Genomic DNA, 16,117 nt, shown 5'->3' on the forward strand with positions numbered 1-16,117 from the left:
GATTTGTGATTACATTATCAGAGATACTGGGAGTTTCTCTGCTTTCTGTGGAGAAGAGAAACACTGAAGGGGAGAGGTATGGGGACAGAAAGTAGGGGCAGTGTTGCATAAAGTCATAATTCAAGAAGATCTTGATTTAGTGTTCAGCAGAGGAACACTAAACAGATTAAGTAAAAAAATAATTACAGATAGATAGATAAATAGATAGAGAGATTAAATTATTGACTTGTCATAAGCTGAACTGACCCCTTCATGACCCTCAATTTTCCATCACAGTTAAATGACACTGAAGACTCATCAGCTTTTAAAGACGTCAGTGAACAGTTTCATCAGTTTCCAATATGTTTAGCTGTGCGTCTAATTTATTATTACACCAAGCATCACTATTACTGACTACAAACTGTGTGTGCCCATTGGGTGCCGTTGTCTTGGGACTCGATCCTATGTAAATCCACATTGGATAGTGACAGGCTGAAGTACATTTTCTGAGAACTTAGGATTGTTGCTATAAGCCTTTATTGATGTTGTGTTGGGGCGGCACAGTGGTGCAGCAGGTAGTGCCGCAGTCACACAGCTCCAGGGTGACTGTCTGTGAGGAGTTGGTGTGTTCTCCCCGTGTCCGCGTGGGTTTCCTCCGGGTGCTCCGGTTTCCTCCCACAGTCCAAAAACACACGTTGGTAGGTGGATTGGTGTCAAAAGTGTCCGTAGGTGTGAATGTGTGTGTGTTGCCCTGTGAAGGACTGGCACCCCCTCCAGGGTGTATTCATTTATTAGATTTATATAGACTGTGTTCATTTATTACTACAATATTCAGTGATGTGGCATTAGGACACTTGTCAATTTGTACATCCACTTGCTGCTCAAACAGAAAGACAGAAATGACCAAATAACTTAAGCGAAAAACCATTTTCTTCTTCTTGTTCTTCTTATATTAATATTATTGTGCTAGAAGTATTCGTCCTAAGCATAAGGGTTTATAGTATTTGTGCATACGACTATACATTTTTAGCATATTTCCTGAGTTAAGATGCTAATTTTAATTTACTAGGGCATTCCTGAAACTATTGACACTTTTGTGTAAAGCCATATGTAGGCCTATTAATTTTGAAGAAACAATTGGACGGACATCAAACACGTGAGCACAGCTGTAGGCGTGGCCTAAAAATTCATGAATTCCGTTGGGAAATGTGGTTTCCGTTTTACGGTATTCACAACAAAAAAATATCACCCAAACCGCAAAATAAAAGAAATGAATCCCTGTCTTTACTCTCCATACATTATTTACTAACTACCCTAGCCGTTCAAAAATGTATTAGGGCCACACATTATGAATAAAGAAAATAAAACCAAATTTACCGTGGTGGGTCACCCCTCAGACGCGGGTGAGGAGTCTATACGGTCTCTCGCGGGCTGTGAGACAGTGCTGAGAGGCTTTAGGGAAGGAGGAGCAGCAACACATTTCTTTCACCGGGTCCCACCAGCTCCACTCACTCACACACACACACACACACACACACACTGCGCTTTTACGCGCGGATCGCCACGGCAGTGCTTAGCGGGATGGGAGGGACGGCGCGAGCATGAGACGGACTCTCGCGACCCTCGTTTACGCCTTCAGCCTCATTCAGAGTGAGTAAACTCAGTTTAGCATTCATGCACGCTGTAAAGTTCGTGTAATTACTTGCATGCAGCCGATAACACTAAAGCACCTAAAGTAGTCTTTCATGACATGAACCTGCATTAACAGCTATAAATCCTTACTCGAGCAAGCCTCATTTTGGGGTCAAAAGCAATTTCCGTGGCAGCTGAATAATTGATGTTAATGCATGTCTGTTGTCATGGAATGTTTTGTCACAGAGCCTGCATATAACCGTGAAGTGTTACCTAGTATTTTTGGTTTAAAAAGGTTTACCAACTGTAGTGGCTTTGTAGGTGTCCATCTAAATAGCTTTAAAATGGAACTGAACTTAAAGCTGAGTGTGAACTGTTCTTTCAGCTCTGTTCTGTGAACTGTAACCCAGATTAAATGCATCACTGGCCTTACATCATTGTTTAAATAAAAAGTAACTTCATAGCAATGCCATGATTTTTTCCCTCATTGAAATACTTGGTGTATTTGCTTCCAGACTAATGTCTATGTTTATATATTGCTTCAGCAGTTTCATTCCAAAATGCTGCATGGCCATTTGTAACTAAAACAGCTCATGGAAAACACACCCTTCCTTGAATAAATCTGGCATTAATCATAATATCACTGACAGTTCCGGAATATAAATCACACCCCAACATCTTTACGCCAAGAATATCCATGAATGACTTTTGGAGTAATACACTTCTAGTTCTGGCGTGCTCCAGTGTTCTGTGTAAGAGACTCCTATATACACTACAGGATAAAGTAGATGTTTCATATGGGCTCAGTAGCTCATAACCGTGGTCAATAATAAATTAATTAATAAATAAAAACAGCTGTCACTCTCTGGGTGGCACATTTGCTTGCCGTCCTCCATGATTCATATGTTCACTTTACACCTGTCAGATAGTGGGTGTTTTTTTTTTTTAAATGCAAAGTGCTAGACAGCCTTAGACAACTGAATTTCTCCCATTAACAGGGTTTTCATTGAGTCTGAACATTAAAATAAAATGTATGTGTTTTTGAGACATCCACAAAGAATGTTTTCATATAGACTTCTGGTTTTGAGATGATCAAATTTTGTTTAACTGGAGTAAGGAGAAAGTCAGGAAATTGGCGTAAAGAATGCAAGTATAAAAGCTAGAACAGTTTATAAAGTTCTTTAAATGTAGATAGGCCTAACTTTTTAAGTTTTTAATGTGTGGTTCTAACTTCTGAACCTGTACCAATTACTGGCTTATTTAGGAAACCTAACTTGCATAACTGCGTATTGCATGAAGAACCGTCTACCATAAAGATACACCTCGTAGATTTAAAAGAACCAATTCTAGCACACCTGTGGCTACACCAATGTCACTTCAGCCTAAGCCCAGCAAAGTTGAAGAACCAGTATTTGACCACCGCTGCCCAAATATAATTTGGGTGTTTGATCATTTTGTGATACAGTATTATAGTGCAATAGCAGTGTGTGCTGACCCTACAACTGATTGCTACTTCATTACATGCCCCCAGCTTGTTTCTGCACCTTATTTAGGCCATCTATTAATGATTAGGTCCTCTTCTATACCTTCATCATTCATCAGTTTCTGACCATGCAGCATATTTGGTGTATATTATAAACTGTCATCATACATGGTAAACCACCAGCTTTGGCCAGTTGTACAATGCTCACTGCATTGTGAGGGACTACAGCCAAGTTCCTGACAAAAAAAGCGTTCACATCAGCTTTGGGCCATGGTTCAAGGAGACTTTGGATAATGAAATACTACAGGCATCTCACTGACAACCTGTGGCTGCTTTGGGAGTATATATGCCTTAGGAGAATAAAGCCTGGGCTTGTGTGTCTGCCAGCATGCCATTTAATTCTCATGTGAAAAGTAGCTATTATTCAACTTCTCTATGTACCCTTCTTCATTAAATACCTTAGTTTACAATGCATTTACTTAAACATCATCCAATGTTCAAATGATTTTTTGGTGTTTTTTTTTTGTATATTTATAGATATGGTTATATTTCAAAATCCAGTTATTTATTGTCATGACTTAAATCAGTTACTAATAAACTCTTAATTATGTTGGTTCATAGACACACAGTGCATCCAACAAAAAAGGCAGCACAGAACTTATGTAATACAGTAATAAGAAACATGATCCCAAACAGAAAGCTCCAGTTCCATATTCAGATTTATTATATTTTGGGTTTTGTGGACATATACGTGGCCAGAGTGATCAGTTATACGTAACGTTTTTAATGAAATTTCTGAATGTATAAAATATGGTAAGGAAACCAAAATATTTTATAAATTTCAAAAGCCTTAAAGTATATACTGAACTCAGCTAGTTCCTGCAGGACATGCTCACCATCTGTTTGAATCAAGGCCCTGAACTCTCACTGTCCTGTTTATTAGTGTAGGCTTGGAGTTAATTTGTCTCTGTTGTCCATTTCTTCCACTCAGCATCACCATGGAGAAGCTTACAGCTCTGCCAGTAGAATGGCTAATTAAAGTAATGTTACAAAACCGCCCGCATATTTGTATCAGTTACTCACACTTAGAAACCCAAGGCCTGCTTAGAATCAAGGAAAGCAGTTTAAGGCCCAAACTTTATTTTGAGTGCCCTTTTTAAAACATGGCAAAAATGTTGCAGCAATGGCATAAACATTTTTTCTTTGATTCCCTACAGAAAATAAGATATTCTTTTGTAAATAGGATATGCAATGGTGAGGATTATCTGAAGTATAATGTGAAGATGCTGTGGTAACCCATGGTAATTAAACGTCAAGTTTCAAGGTTCAAAACAGTCCAAAACACATATAAAAGGGCACAACCACAGTGTTTATATGCACTTAATAAAAGTCTTGTGTGTCTCTCTGTTAAAGAGCCATTCGTGTTTGTAGTAAAGACCTGTGGGAGCAAGTGGTGCTTGGATTTTCTGATATAGAATAGTAAAAATTTTAGATTTGTTGGAGATGGCGTTACACTCTGTTCTCTTACATTTGCATGCACATCCAGACTGATGGAAAAATCAGAATAAGCCTATACATGCACTGAGAAATCTGATTACGGAGCTAAAATGCAGCTCTCTTTATCAGATTTCTAGGCCTTGATCCAATCTAGGAAATGAGACTATGCTGTTTATATGACCACTTGGGTAATCAGATGGCTGGAGTTTTGATCATTTTTTTTGCATTAATCAATCAATATTCTTTTTTTAATCAGTATTTTCTGTTTTAATAAAGGCCAGATTACTCTAAATATACTGAAAGGTTGTGGATTTGTTTCAGTAGAGTGCAGTTAGTTCTTCTTGTGCTGTGCATATTTCCTGTTGTTAGGTTGAGATGCTGCAGAGTCAGCAACAAGTCTCCAGGCAGCATAATAAACCATCCTCCATACTGCAAATCAGGGCAGGCAGAAGACATACGGAATAAATTACATAAACCTTATCCAACGTAACATGAAGCTGCAGAGATCTGAGAAGGAAAATACAAGCCTGTGACACTTCTTAGTCGACCCACTCATTGAATTGTCTAGTATTATCAGTGTAAGCTTAGCTACCTCCCCTGTGGCGCTAAGAGTGAAGTGCTGGTGTGCTCTGCATGTGCAGGTGCCCTATGTGCGGACTCTGAAGAGCGGCTGATGAACTGGCTCCTGGGGAAGGAGCGCTATAATAAACTAATTCGTCCAGCTCTCAACAGGACGGAGAGAGTCACAGTAAAACTGCAGGTCTCTCTTGCTCAGCTCATCAGTGTGGTGAGAATAAACTCTGAACATGGAGGAATAAGGACATTATAATTATTTAATATCTTTAATATTTTTTCTGTGTAATGTTCTGATCAACGTTTACTGCTTTTTTATGCTAAAATGGCTGTATGAATGGCTGAAAATGAATGAAAGGAGGCCTCAATTTTGCTTAGTACTGCATTATAAAATATTATATTATTTGTTTAAATACCTAGAATATAGATGTAGAATATATATTGTGGATGTATTCGTCTGTGTATTTGTCAAACTCATAAATGTCCAACTCACACAGAATGAACGAGAGCAAATCATGACGACCAATGTGTGGCTCACACAGGTAAGTGTGAAGAGTCCATTATACTGCATTTAAAAGGTAGTATTCTCCAGCACAATGCTGGTACCCTTGTCCTTGAACTTGAATTTACCATAGACATGCCTCTCGAATAGCAGTGCAGTAATCAGTCCCACTCACTCCCACTCATTAAAATGATAATGAAGTGTGTAATTGAGTATCATTTCGCTGCTGGGACACAATTATTTCAACACGACCTGGATTACAATTGTAATTTTCTTTTCTCAGAACTGGAATGACTACAGACTTTCATGGGACCCTTCTGATTATGAAGGCATTGACAAACTCCGAATCCCCTCCAGACACATCTGGCTACCCGACATTGTACTGTACAATAAGTAAGTTCAGTGTATTCAGGGAGATGTCAGAAGATAGTTTGGTTATGTTTGCTTTAATGAAGAATGAATGAGAGTGTCATACATAATGCATTACCTATGCATTTCAGCAATGTATTACAGACACTAGAGTGAATAATAATGGGAGAGATCATTAAGAATGTCTGATACGTTGTTCATGTCATTGTAATTGTAATAATTTTATAAGTTGTTTGTATATCGTTAACGTAATTATTTACATGCATGTACAGGGTGGGCCATTTATATGGATACACCTTAATAAAATGGAAATGGTTGGTGATATTAACTTCCTATTTGTGGCACATTAGTATATGAGAAGGGGGAAACTTTTCAAGATGGGCGGTGACCATGGTGGCCATTTTGAAGTCGGTCATTTTGAATCCAACTTTTGTTTTTTCAATGGGAAGAGGGTCATGTGACACATCAAACTTATTGGGAATTTCACAAGGAAAAAAATGGTGTGTTCAAAGTGCTGCCCATTGTGTTGGATTTTCAATGCAACCCTCTTCTACCACTCTTCAGACACTGATAGCAACATCACAGGAGAAATGCTAGCACAGGCTTCCAGTATTCGTAGTTTCAATAAAGGACAGAAACATGCCTCCGTCAGTAACTGACTGCTAGGGCTTAGAGCTGTGTTAAGAAATAATGCAGTCACTGTCAAGACCATTAGAAATGAGAACAGGACACATACCTCAGATGTAATCAATCAGCTGACAGGTCTGTTATGAAGTTTGTTTGGAGTGAAGTTTGGAGTAAAAGGCATATGGTGTTATAGGATAGTGGATAACACCTCTGCACCCCTAATGCAGCAGACAGGAATTTGATTCCCCTCCTAGGCAAGTAAAGCATGCTGTTAAACTATTCCTTGGAAAAGACTACAAATTATCCCTTCACCTATCTAAGGCAAATACAATGTAAGTCACTCTGGAATGAGCGAATGTTGGCTAAATAAAAAATGCAATGATTTAAACCATATATTAAATGAAAATTGTGCAATGATCATATTTAAAATTTTGAAACTGCAAAAAAATCTTTGCACATTTGAATTGGATGACAGCAACTGGATCCAAAAATGTGAGACTGATGTAAAAATTTGAGAACTAAGAAGACCAATTGCATTATAGTGTTTGCCTTTTAATAATCCACCAATTGTTGGCAGTGGGTGACAGGTCTGCAATAATATAGCACCTGAACTCTTTTACTAAGAAGCCATGCTGTTGTAATCAATGCAGAATGTGGATGGCAATATGTTGCTTTCAACAGTGCCTTCACAGATGTGCAAGTCACCTAATGCACCCCGTGCCATCATAAATACTGGCATTTGAACTGTGCGGTTATAACCAGCTAGATGGTTCCTCTCTACTTTAGCCAGGAGGACGCAACATCCTTGATTTCATATTTTAATTTGTTGGGTAACAGGTCATATACTGTGTGTCACGACTTTTCTGGAAATGTGGTTTGTAATTCATTTCACACTATATCCTCTATAAATGAGTGACACCAATTAATACTATTAGCATTCATCCTCCAGGGAAATTCTAAGATGGAGACAGAGACTTACCATGAAATAAACATTATTTAATTCCAAAACCATAAACATAATTACCAAATTTGTCGTCTTTCATCTGTTCTACATTTCAGTGCTGATGGCACTTATGAGGTGACAGTCTTCACCAATGCCATAGTCCTGTTTAATGGCAGCATTGCTTGGCTTCCTCCCGCCATCTACAAGAGCGCCTGCAAGATTGAGGTCAAACACTTCCCCTTTGACCAGCAGAACTGCACGCTCAAGTTCCGCTCTTGGACTTATGACCACACAGAGATTGACCTGGTCTTAAAGTCTGGGGTGGCCAGCATGGACGACTTCACTCCTAGTGGAGAGTGGGATATTTTGGCCTTGCCAGGGAGGAGGACAGTCAATCCTCAAGATCCAACTTATGTGGATCTGACTTATGACTTCATCATCAAGCGAAAGCCATTATTTTACACCATCAACCTCATCATTCCCTGTGTTCTTATCACATCGCTAGCCATCCTGGTGTTCTACCTACCATCAGACTGTGGAGAGAAGATGACCCTTTGCATCTCTGTTCTTCTAGCCCTTACTGTCTTCCTTTTACTGATTTCCAAAATTGTCCCACCCACTTCCCTGGATGTCCCCTTGATTGGAAAATATCTGATGTTCACCATGGTCTTAGTGACATTCTCCATCATCACAAGTGTGTGTGTACTTAACATTCACCATCGATCCCCAAGCACACACACCATGCCCAGCTGGGTGAAGCTGGTCTTCCTGGACAAACTGCCCATGTTGCTCTTCATGCGAAGGCCCCATAGGAACTCAGCGAGGCAGAGGCTAAGGCATCAAAGACGTCTTCACGATCGCAGGTCCCTGCTTGGACTGGGTTATGGAGCTCCACAAAAGTCCAACATCTCCTCCTCTGCCTCTGTCTTACTCGCAGCATCCTCAGCTTCTGCACTCTCATCACCAGGACACTTTTACAACAAAGGCATGCAATTTGGAGTCAACCGTGGCTCCAGGAAAGGGGACCTGCGTCCTACAGACTTCCTACCTAATGGTCATGCCTCAACCCAGGACCTGCGGGCTGGAAGGGGAGGCTTGGAGTGGGGGGCTGATGTTCAGGAAGCGGTGGATGGGGTTCGCTACGTGGCTGACCATATGATGGGAAATGACGATGATCAGAGTGTAAGTCATGAAGCATCATTCCATATTTATTCCTAGTTCTAAATATAGTTTATATACAGTTTTAAAGCAATGTGTTATAACCCTCAATGTGGCCAATCTACCAACTCATGTTTACTTCTTTAATTAGTTTTGAACTGAAGTTATGAGACTAATATATCTGACAATCAATTTAACTATATAAGTCAATTTAGAAATTAACTATGAGATATTTGGAATGACTGAGGAATTTTTGATAATACTTTGATAAGGGAAACAGGGTGTTGGTGTGTTCTCGCCGTGTCCGTGTGGGTTTCCTCCCACCATCCAAAACCACACACTGGTAGGTGGATTGGCTACTCAAAAGTGTTCATAGATGTGAGTATATGTGTGAGTGAATGTGTGAGTGTGTGTCACCCTGTGAAGGACTGGCGCCCCCTCCAGGGTGTATTCCTGCCTTGCGCCCAGTGATTCCGGGTAGGCTCCGGACCCACCGTGACCCTGAACTGGATAAGCGGTTACAGACAATGAATGAATGAAAACATATTTGCTAACAGTTTGTTGCTTTTTAAAGGGGTGTATCTGCATTATTATACTTTTTATATTATCTTTATATCAGTGGCATAAAATTGTGTTAATATGACAGTAATAACATTTGCCATTATGCACCAGTCAGTGAATCATGCTTCACTTCTCTCTTACACCACTCCTTATTAGTATCATCAAAATGACTCAATTATCAAGGTAGTGTCACCAGTTCACACAGAGTGGTGAAAAACACTACAAATGATGCAGATCTATTTTTCCAGGACAATGGAAAATGCTTCTTCTAGTATGGTTTAAATTGCATTAATGAAGCTGTGCTAAATGCATGAGAGAATTCCAAGCTGTTAATTTTACCCTCAAGAAAATGCACTTCTAAACATGCCAGCAAGACAAACTTGGATTGGGAGCTCTCTGACTGACACATTACCTAGACATTCCTATGCTACCTGTCACTAGTAGGGGTACAATTAGCGAGCTGTGGTGTAAATGAGAGTTGTTGGAAACTACAGTAAATTCAAACTACCATGCCATGGCCATTGATTGTTTTCTTAAATAAATCAATATTGGAGGATGGTATCTACAGTTGACTAATGCTGTCCTTTAGAAAACGCAGAGGACAGCAGTGAGGCAGACGGGCTATGGGGTCCTTAGGGTCCTTAGCCTTTATTTTATTAAAGCTCCTTTCATCCTGCTATTTTTCATCTTACTTTATGCCTCATTCATTCTACTCCTTGTTTGTGTTTGAACAAATTACAATAACAGTATGTTCCTCTTGATTCTTCCCCAGGTGATTGAGGACTGGAAGTATGTGGCTATGGTGGTAGATCGAATGTTTCTCTGGATTTTTGTGATTGTATGTGTGGTGGGGACGCTGGGGCTTTTCCTCCAGCCCCTTTTCCAGAACCAGATCCTTCCTGTCCAGCAGTCCAGTCCTGAGTCCTCCAGGAGAGATGGGATGTAAAGAATGCAAGATTTCTGCTTCTGAAACAAAGCCAAATGGACCCAACACAATACCAGCTCCAAACACATACCAACAATACTGTGACAAGCTGTATTCATGTCAACCACACATTTAATAATAAGAAACCATTCATTGCTGAAACTTTACATAATATGATGGTTCCTCGTTGATGTATATTACTGTGCAAATGTCAGAAACCACCTCCTTAATTATTTTGGTTTCAGTCAGAACCAAAGGAAAGCAGTTGGGGAAAAGGTGGCTTGCTCAAGGACACTTCAGCCATGTTTTCTGAAGGAGGATACACAGTTTTTCAAAATTTCCTGCCTGTCATGAAGGAACCAGTTATTTTCCAGTCCCAAGCATACTTCTTTCTTATCCAAATTATACTCTTTAAAATGTATTAATCATTTTTAACTACAGTTTTGCAAATTTAAATTTTTTCACTCATTTGCCCTTGACTTCCCATTTGAATGGTTTGTCGTATATCATTTTCTCAGAAATGACAAAATTTTTACTGATATACTTGATTATGTTTTTAAATATAAAGAATTATTAAATGTGACGCCTATGACACACTCAAAATAAAGTTGAGACAGGGCCAAAACAAGAGAGAAATGTTTAAGGAAACTTTGTGCTTTGAATCATTATTCTATATGTATATGGAAAATTCACCAAAAGCAACTAATCCATTTCTGCTAAACCTGATGACAGAATTCTTAGACAGTTTAAATAGAAAATTAAATGCAATATTGCAAAGTTTAGATCTGTGAAATGATGAATGTGAAATGATTCAGGAAATAATACCAGTCCGAGTAGGTTATGGATGGACACCAGTGTTGAATCAGTGTGATGTTTGAGCCCTCATGCATTACTGTCATGCATTATAAATGAAAAGAGTACCACAAAAACTTATTGTCACTTAACAGAGTACATTAGTGCCTCAAGAAATGCAATCTGAAACTTTGTTATGGAAAGGTAAAGTAAAAAAAAATAACAATATAAATTAATAAATAAAAAATAAATAAACCAAAAACAGGCTCTCTGGGCTCAGGCTCATCTTGGATGGTCAGAAATTCAGTAGGTTTTCATGAAAAACGAACATCGTGTTTGCTGTGCTAATGATGAAAGGGTCTTCTGAGACTGGTTTAAATCCAACATCTCTTATGGTAATAAGGTACATCAGTGACCACGGCATGGGTGACTTGCATATGTGAGAAGGAAGTGTTCATTGAAGTGAAGGCAAACACTGGGTTTTTAGGGACACATATAATGGCATCAAGATGACGTTGTTTTCCCTGAGAAGTCCATGGTTATTTCAGCAAGACAATGCCAGGCCTGATTCAGTAGATGATACAGAAATATGGTTTCATAGGCACAGATTGTGTGAGCTGGACTGACCTGCATGCAGTTCCAGTTTTTGGAATGTGCTGCAGACAAAAGATTCTACATGTGTTTATATTTACAAAATACAATCAATTGTCCAGTGAAAACTTTGGAAATATGTTCTATGTGCTTTTTTCAGTTAAGTAAAGCATCATGAGAATGAACAAATCACAGGTTTCCCATTTTATTGCATTTTACAAAATGCCTCAACTTTCCTGGAAATGAGGTTTGTACTTAATTGCCATTTGGACAGGAACCAAATGATGTGTGGTCTCTGACTTTTCCATAGTGCTGAACATAAGCATTAAAAAAATTTTTGGAAGGAGAAATAAATTTTTCTGTGGCATCATTCCGAAGAACCTCCTGTGGTACCATTATTTTAAGAGTATCTCATCCATTGACTTTTGATTAAGAGGAGTATTAATGAGCCAGACACTATATAGTGTTACCCATCCACATAAAATCACCTGATATGGGCAGCCACTGGTGCTTCAAAATGATAGTATTAAAATGAGAACAGTCCATGCTGAAACAAAGCCCTGCTCATCTGCACCCATTATTTAAGCTCTACAAACCTGTGAATAATCTTGGATGAATCGCAGCCTTGGTCTTTAAAGTTTGACAGATGCTATTTATTCCAACTATTCCATTAACATGTGGCAAAAATAATAATCTAATAAAAGTGAAAATTGCCTTGACTTGTGGTGTTTACCTCTGATTAACTGTTAGCCTCTGGTTGTCATGAATATGTTCTGACGTGATATTAATTTCATTTGCCAGTGGAGTATAGGTCACATTTATTTAAGACCCTCATAAATTGTGTTACTGTGTTCTTTAAAATGTCATGCAAGATGCTTGTAATAATAAAAGCATACATCAGCTACTTTAGTTGGTCTACTTAACTAATGAGTTTGCCCAAAGTTTAGTAGTTTTATGTTAGAGTTATTATTATTTTTAATAATATATGTATTAGAGTTATTATTATATGTAAAACCATATTTACAAACTTGATCCAGAGAATACTTTTTTAATATTGGTTTGATCCCTATTCATTAACCTAAGACCTATTAAAACATTTCCTCCATGAAGAGAGAATGCAGCATCAAACTAAACATGGATCACAAAGGGAAGTGCTCACACAGCTTGCCCCCTTCTGGACACTGGACAAAGCCAACAGTGGTCGGTCTCTCTCTCTCTCTCTCTCTCTCTCTCTCTCTGTCTGGCTAAATACTTCTGGTCCAGAGTGCTGAGTTGGCTCGTTAGACATTCTGCCGACTTCAAAGATACTTGTGTGATATAACAGCATGGTCTGCTGATGTCAGGGTTGTTTAGTTCCGTTTTTCAATTTACTTCATATACTGTATCACTGTAAGACCACTGAGCCTGCATGCTTCAACTGACTAACTGTTGATGCTGTAGGAATGAATTCTTATTTTGCAGCCCATTCTTGGGGACTATTGTCTATTGAAAGCTTTGGACACAAATCCACTAATTATTAAGCAGAGGCTCTATATTACAAGTGCTGGCACGTATGCTTTGCTGATTAATGACTTATTGGCATTGAAATTTCATTAGTTTGCCTTTGAAGGTCATCATTTTCTCAGCATCTCAGAATTCTAAATTCTTAAACTGTGGCAAATTACAGCAGTGGACATGTTAGCCTTTTTTGTATATTAACCCAAGAATCCCAGATTAACTTCTAATGGCCACTATTCCCGATTAGTCTAACATTTATATTATTAACCAAAAAAAATCATATGGTAATTCACTATTAACACTGCAATTCAGGGGCGTAGCCACAGGTGGGCCTGCGCCAAACTAAACTGGACCAAGGCCCACCCAGTCAAACAGAGCTATTTCCCTGTGTGCGAGAGCACATTCGTGGACACTCTCCTTTCTGACTGTTCAGCACAAAAGCACATTCTCTCAAGTCAGATTCAGAACTGGAACTCGAGAGGACAATCTCCTGTGTTATGAACATAATGGTTCACAATGTGCTATGCTTGTAACTGGAGGCTTCCACTACAGGGCAGACGAGAGAAAGATGCGAGTAATTGCAGATTTGGCTCCGACCATTGACAGCATATATAAACTGGACCCAGGGATCCCGCTGTTTTCAATGGGGAAACCTGTGGTCAGTGATGTCACTTCCTGATCAGATTCTTGTGCAATAAATACCAGGAAAGGGAGAGACTGTGCAGGCATCCGAATAAAACGAATCCGGCATGCCACTCAAACAAGAGCAAAGAGAAACTAGGCAAGCGTAGTTTAGCCGGACCGCCATTAGCCATATAGCCATTGTCATTGTGGGGTTTTTCTGGCATTTCAACAGGAAAGCGCAAAATACATACCCTTGTCTTTGGAAGGTCTGGAGAAGCTTTGGTGCTTCATATCAATATCTTTGTTTACAATAATAACAAGTATTAAACTAAAAGTTATTAAGTTTATTACTTGTTTTTTAACATTTCTAAAACCAAGCACCTTAACGTTTTATCAGCAAAGTAATCTATACTTGATAAAGATCAGGGCATCGCTGGGAACTAGATATTTATTACTGACTTACATTTCTATAAGGGTCCGACTGATAAAACGGTGCTGTAACTAATTCACAACCTCATTTATTTTGAGTAACACCTCGCTCTGGTGGCTTTAAAAATACAGAGATTTTGTCAGTTTTCCCATAAAATTAAACAAAAAGCTGTGTAGATGTAATTGACTGAGAAAGTCAGGACATGTGAGATGTGTCCGTGTATTCATGTCATTATAATGACAGACAAGATGAATTTCTCTTTGTTAAATATATAGTAGAAAACAAAAGGCTGTGTCACAGAAACATTCTCCAAACATAAAGAAGAGTTTGTGATAAATATTACCTCAACAACGTTCAACACATTTCTGTTCGAGGCTCCAGTAAAACACTGAGCTGCACCGCGGTGGATGGTGGACCTACAGCCCTGAAGCGGCGCGAGTGTGACCCAATTCAGCTCTCAACTCTCTGACCACTTGAACATGCATTTTTTAGGTCCCAAAAAGAGTACTTGTCCAGGGAAAATAGGTCCTCTGGTCACTGCTGGACAGTTCCAAATATAGTTCAAAACCTGGAATGTGAAATATGGCTGAACTAACAACAGACGCTTTCCCAGAATTAAGATGTTTTTGCATTAATTCACAGGCATAAGCATAGACCAAGGTTAGTGAGAACCTGCTGTGCTCAGATTGGTATTATCACCATTACTAGAGAATATTACAGTCGCGCACTACGCCTAACTGCTGCATTAAAGATAAAAAAAAATCAAAAATAAATAAATATAAATGAAATCAGAAAGACTGATTTCAAACTTTCTTTTTTCAGGATGTGTATTTAAGAATGGACTTTACACACAGAAGTTATATCAGTAATATATTATCAATGCTACAGTACATTAACAATAAATAAGTGTTTTCAATTATAAATAAGTTAAAAAGTACTTAAATATGGGGTGGCATCTTCAATATACATCATTACATTTTGGGAATAAACTTCTACTATATTAATTTGTTTAAATTCTTAATTCTATTAATATGCACATTTGCAAATGTTTAAAAAAATATTCAGGGTACACAGACATTATAATGGTTATACTGTACAACCGAGTTAACATATATTTTTACATTTTACATTCTTGGGGAGAAATATGTGATTACAGTTATTTTCTAGACAGTCATCTAACTTTTAAAAACTGAACAATAATTTACATGATTAACATCCTTTAATCATATCATGAAATCAAATTTGTATAGCACTTTTTACAAGGCAGCTTCACTGAATTCTGTTAAGACAAAGTTTTGACATGAAATGTCAAAATGTAAAAGACCCCCTCCTGTGAAAATCAAGGAGGTTGTGGGTTGAGTCAGTCACTTCAGGTGACTGTCTGTGAGGTGTTTGCTGTGTTCTCCCTGTGTCCCCGTGGGTTTCCTCTGGGTGCTCCGGTTTCCTGCCACAGTCCAAAAACACACATTGGTAGGTGGATTGGTGACTCAAAAGTGTCCGTAGGTGTAAGTGTGTGAGTGTATGTGTGTGTGTGTGTGTGTGTGTGTTGCCCTGTGAAGGACTGGCGCCCCCTCCAGGATGTATTCCCGCCTTGTGCCCAATGATTCCAGGTAGGCTCTGGACCCACCATGACCCTGAACTGGATAAGCAGTTACAGATAATGAATGAATGAATTAATAATATGTTCATGTGATGATTGTACATGTTAGATGTCTCATGACTGAAATAAGCAGTCAAAGCACCTTGAAAATGCAGGAGCAGATGAGCAAATAAGCACATTCTGGGTTTCTTAGGTCATAAACCCATGGAACCAATCCCATTACTCCTGGGGTTGGGCTTCCGAGCTGTATAAAAAAGGGGGAGGGTTAAACGGAGATAGAGATGGGCTCTGCATATTCATGGAGCTGCATAGTGTAGAGTTACACCTAAGATTG

The 16,117-nt window shown here is 38.8% G+C and overlaps 1 protein-coding gene across 1 annotated transcript; it reads left to right on the plus strand.

Moving 5' to 3' along the window:
- Positions 1-1,530: 1,530 nt before the first annotated feature.
- chrnb4 (cholinergic receptor, nicotinic, beta 4 (neuronal)) lies at positions 1,531-10,272 on the plus strand. Its single transcript, XM_066684556.1, has 7 exons — positions 1,531-1,629; positions 5,233-5,378; positions 5,662-5,706; positions 5,950-6,059; positions 7,722-8,575; positions 8,687-8,787; positions 10,097-10,272. The coding sequence occupies exons 1-7, from the start codon at positions 1,581-1,583 to the stop codon at positions 10,268-10,270; spliced, it is 1,479 nt and encodes a 492-aa protein (XP_066540653.1). The 5' UTR covers positions 1,531-1,580; the 3' UTR covers positions 10,271-10,272.
- Positions 10,273-16,117: the final 5,845 nt, after the last annotated feature.

The sequence above is a fragment of the Hoplias malabaricus genome, chromosome 11 (assembly GCF_029633855.1).
Source record: "Hoplias malabaricus isolate fHopMal1 chromosome 11, fHopMal1.hap1, whole genome shotgun sequence".
NCBI lineage: Eukaryota > Metazoa > Chordata > Actinopteri > Characiformes > Erythrinidae > Hoplias > Hoplias malabaricus.

Excerpts from the sequence above, each read along its gene's own strand:
- chrnb4 (XM_066684556.1), top strand. The coding sequence starts at position 1,581 with ATGAGACGGACTCTCGCGACCCTCGTTTACGCCTTCAGCCTCATTCAG. Across the intron at positions 8,576-8,686 it reads TGCACTCTCATCACCAGGAC|CTGGAAGGGGAGGCTTGGAG; the intron begins ACTTTTACAACA and ends AGGACCTGCGGG. Across the intron at positions 8,788-10,096 it reads GAAATGACGATGATCAGAGT|GTGATTGAGGACTGGAAGTA; the intron begins GTAAGTCATGAA and ends ATTCTTCCCCAG.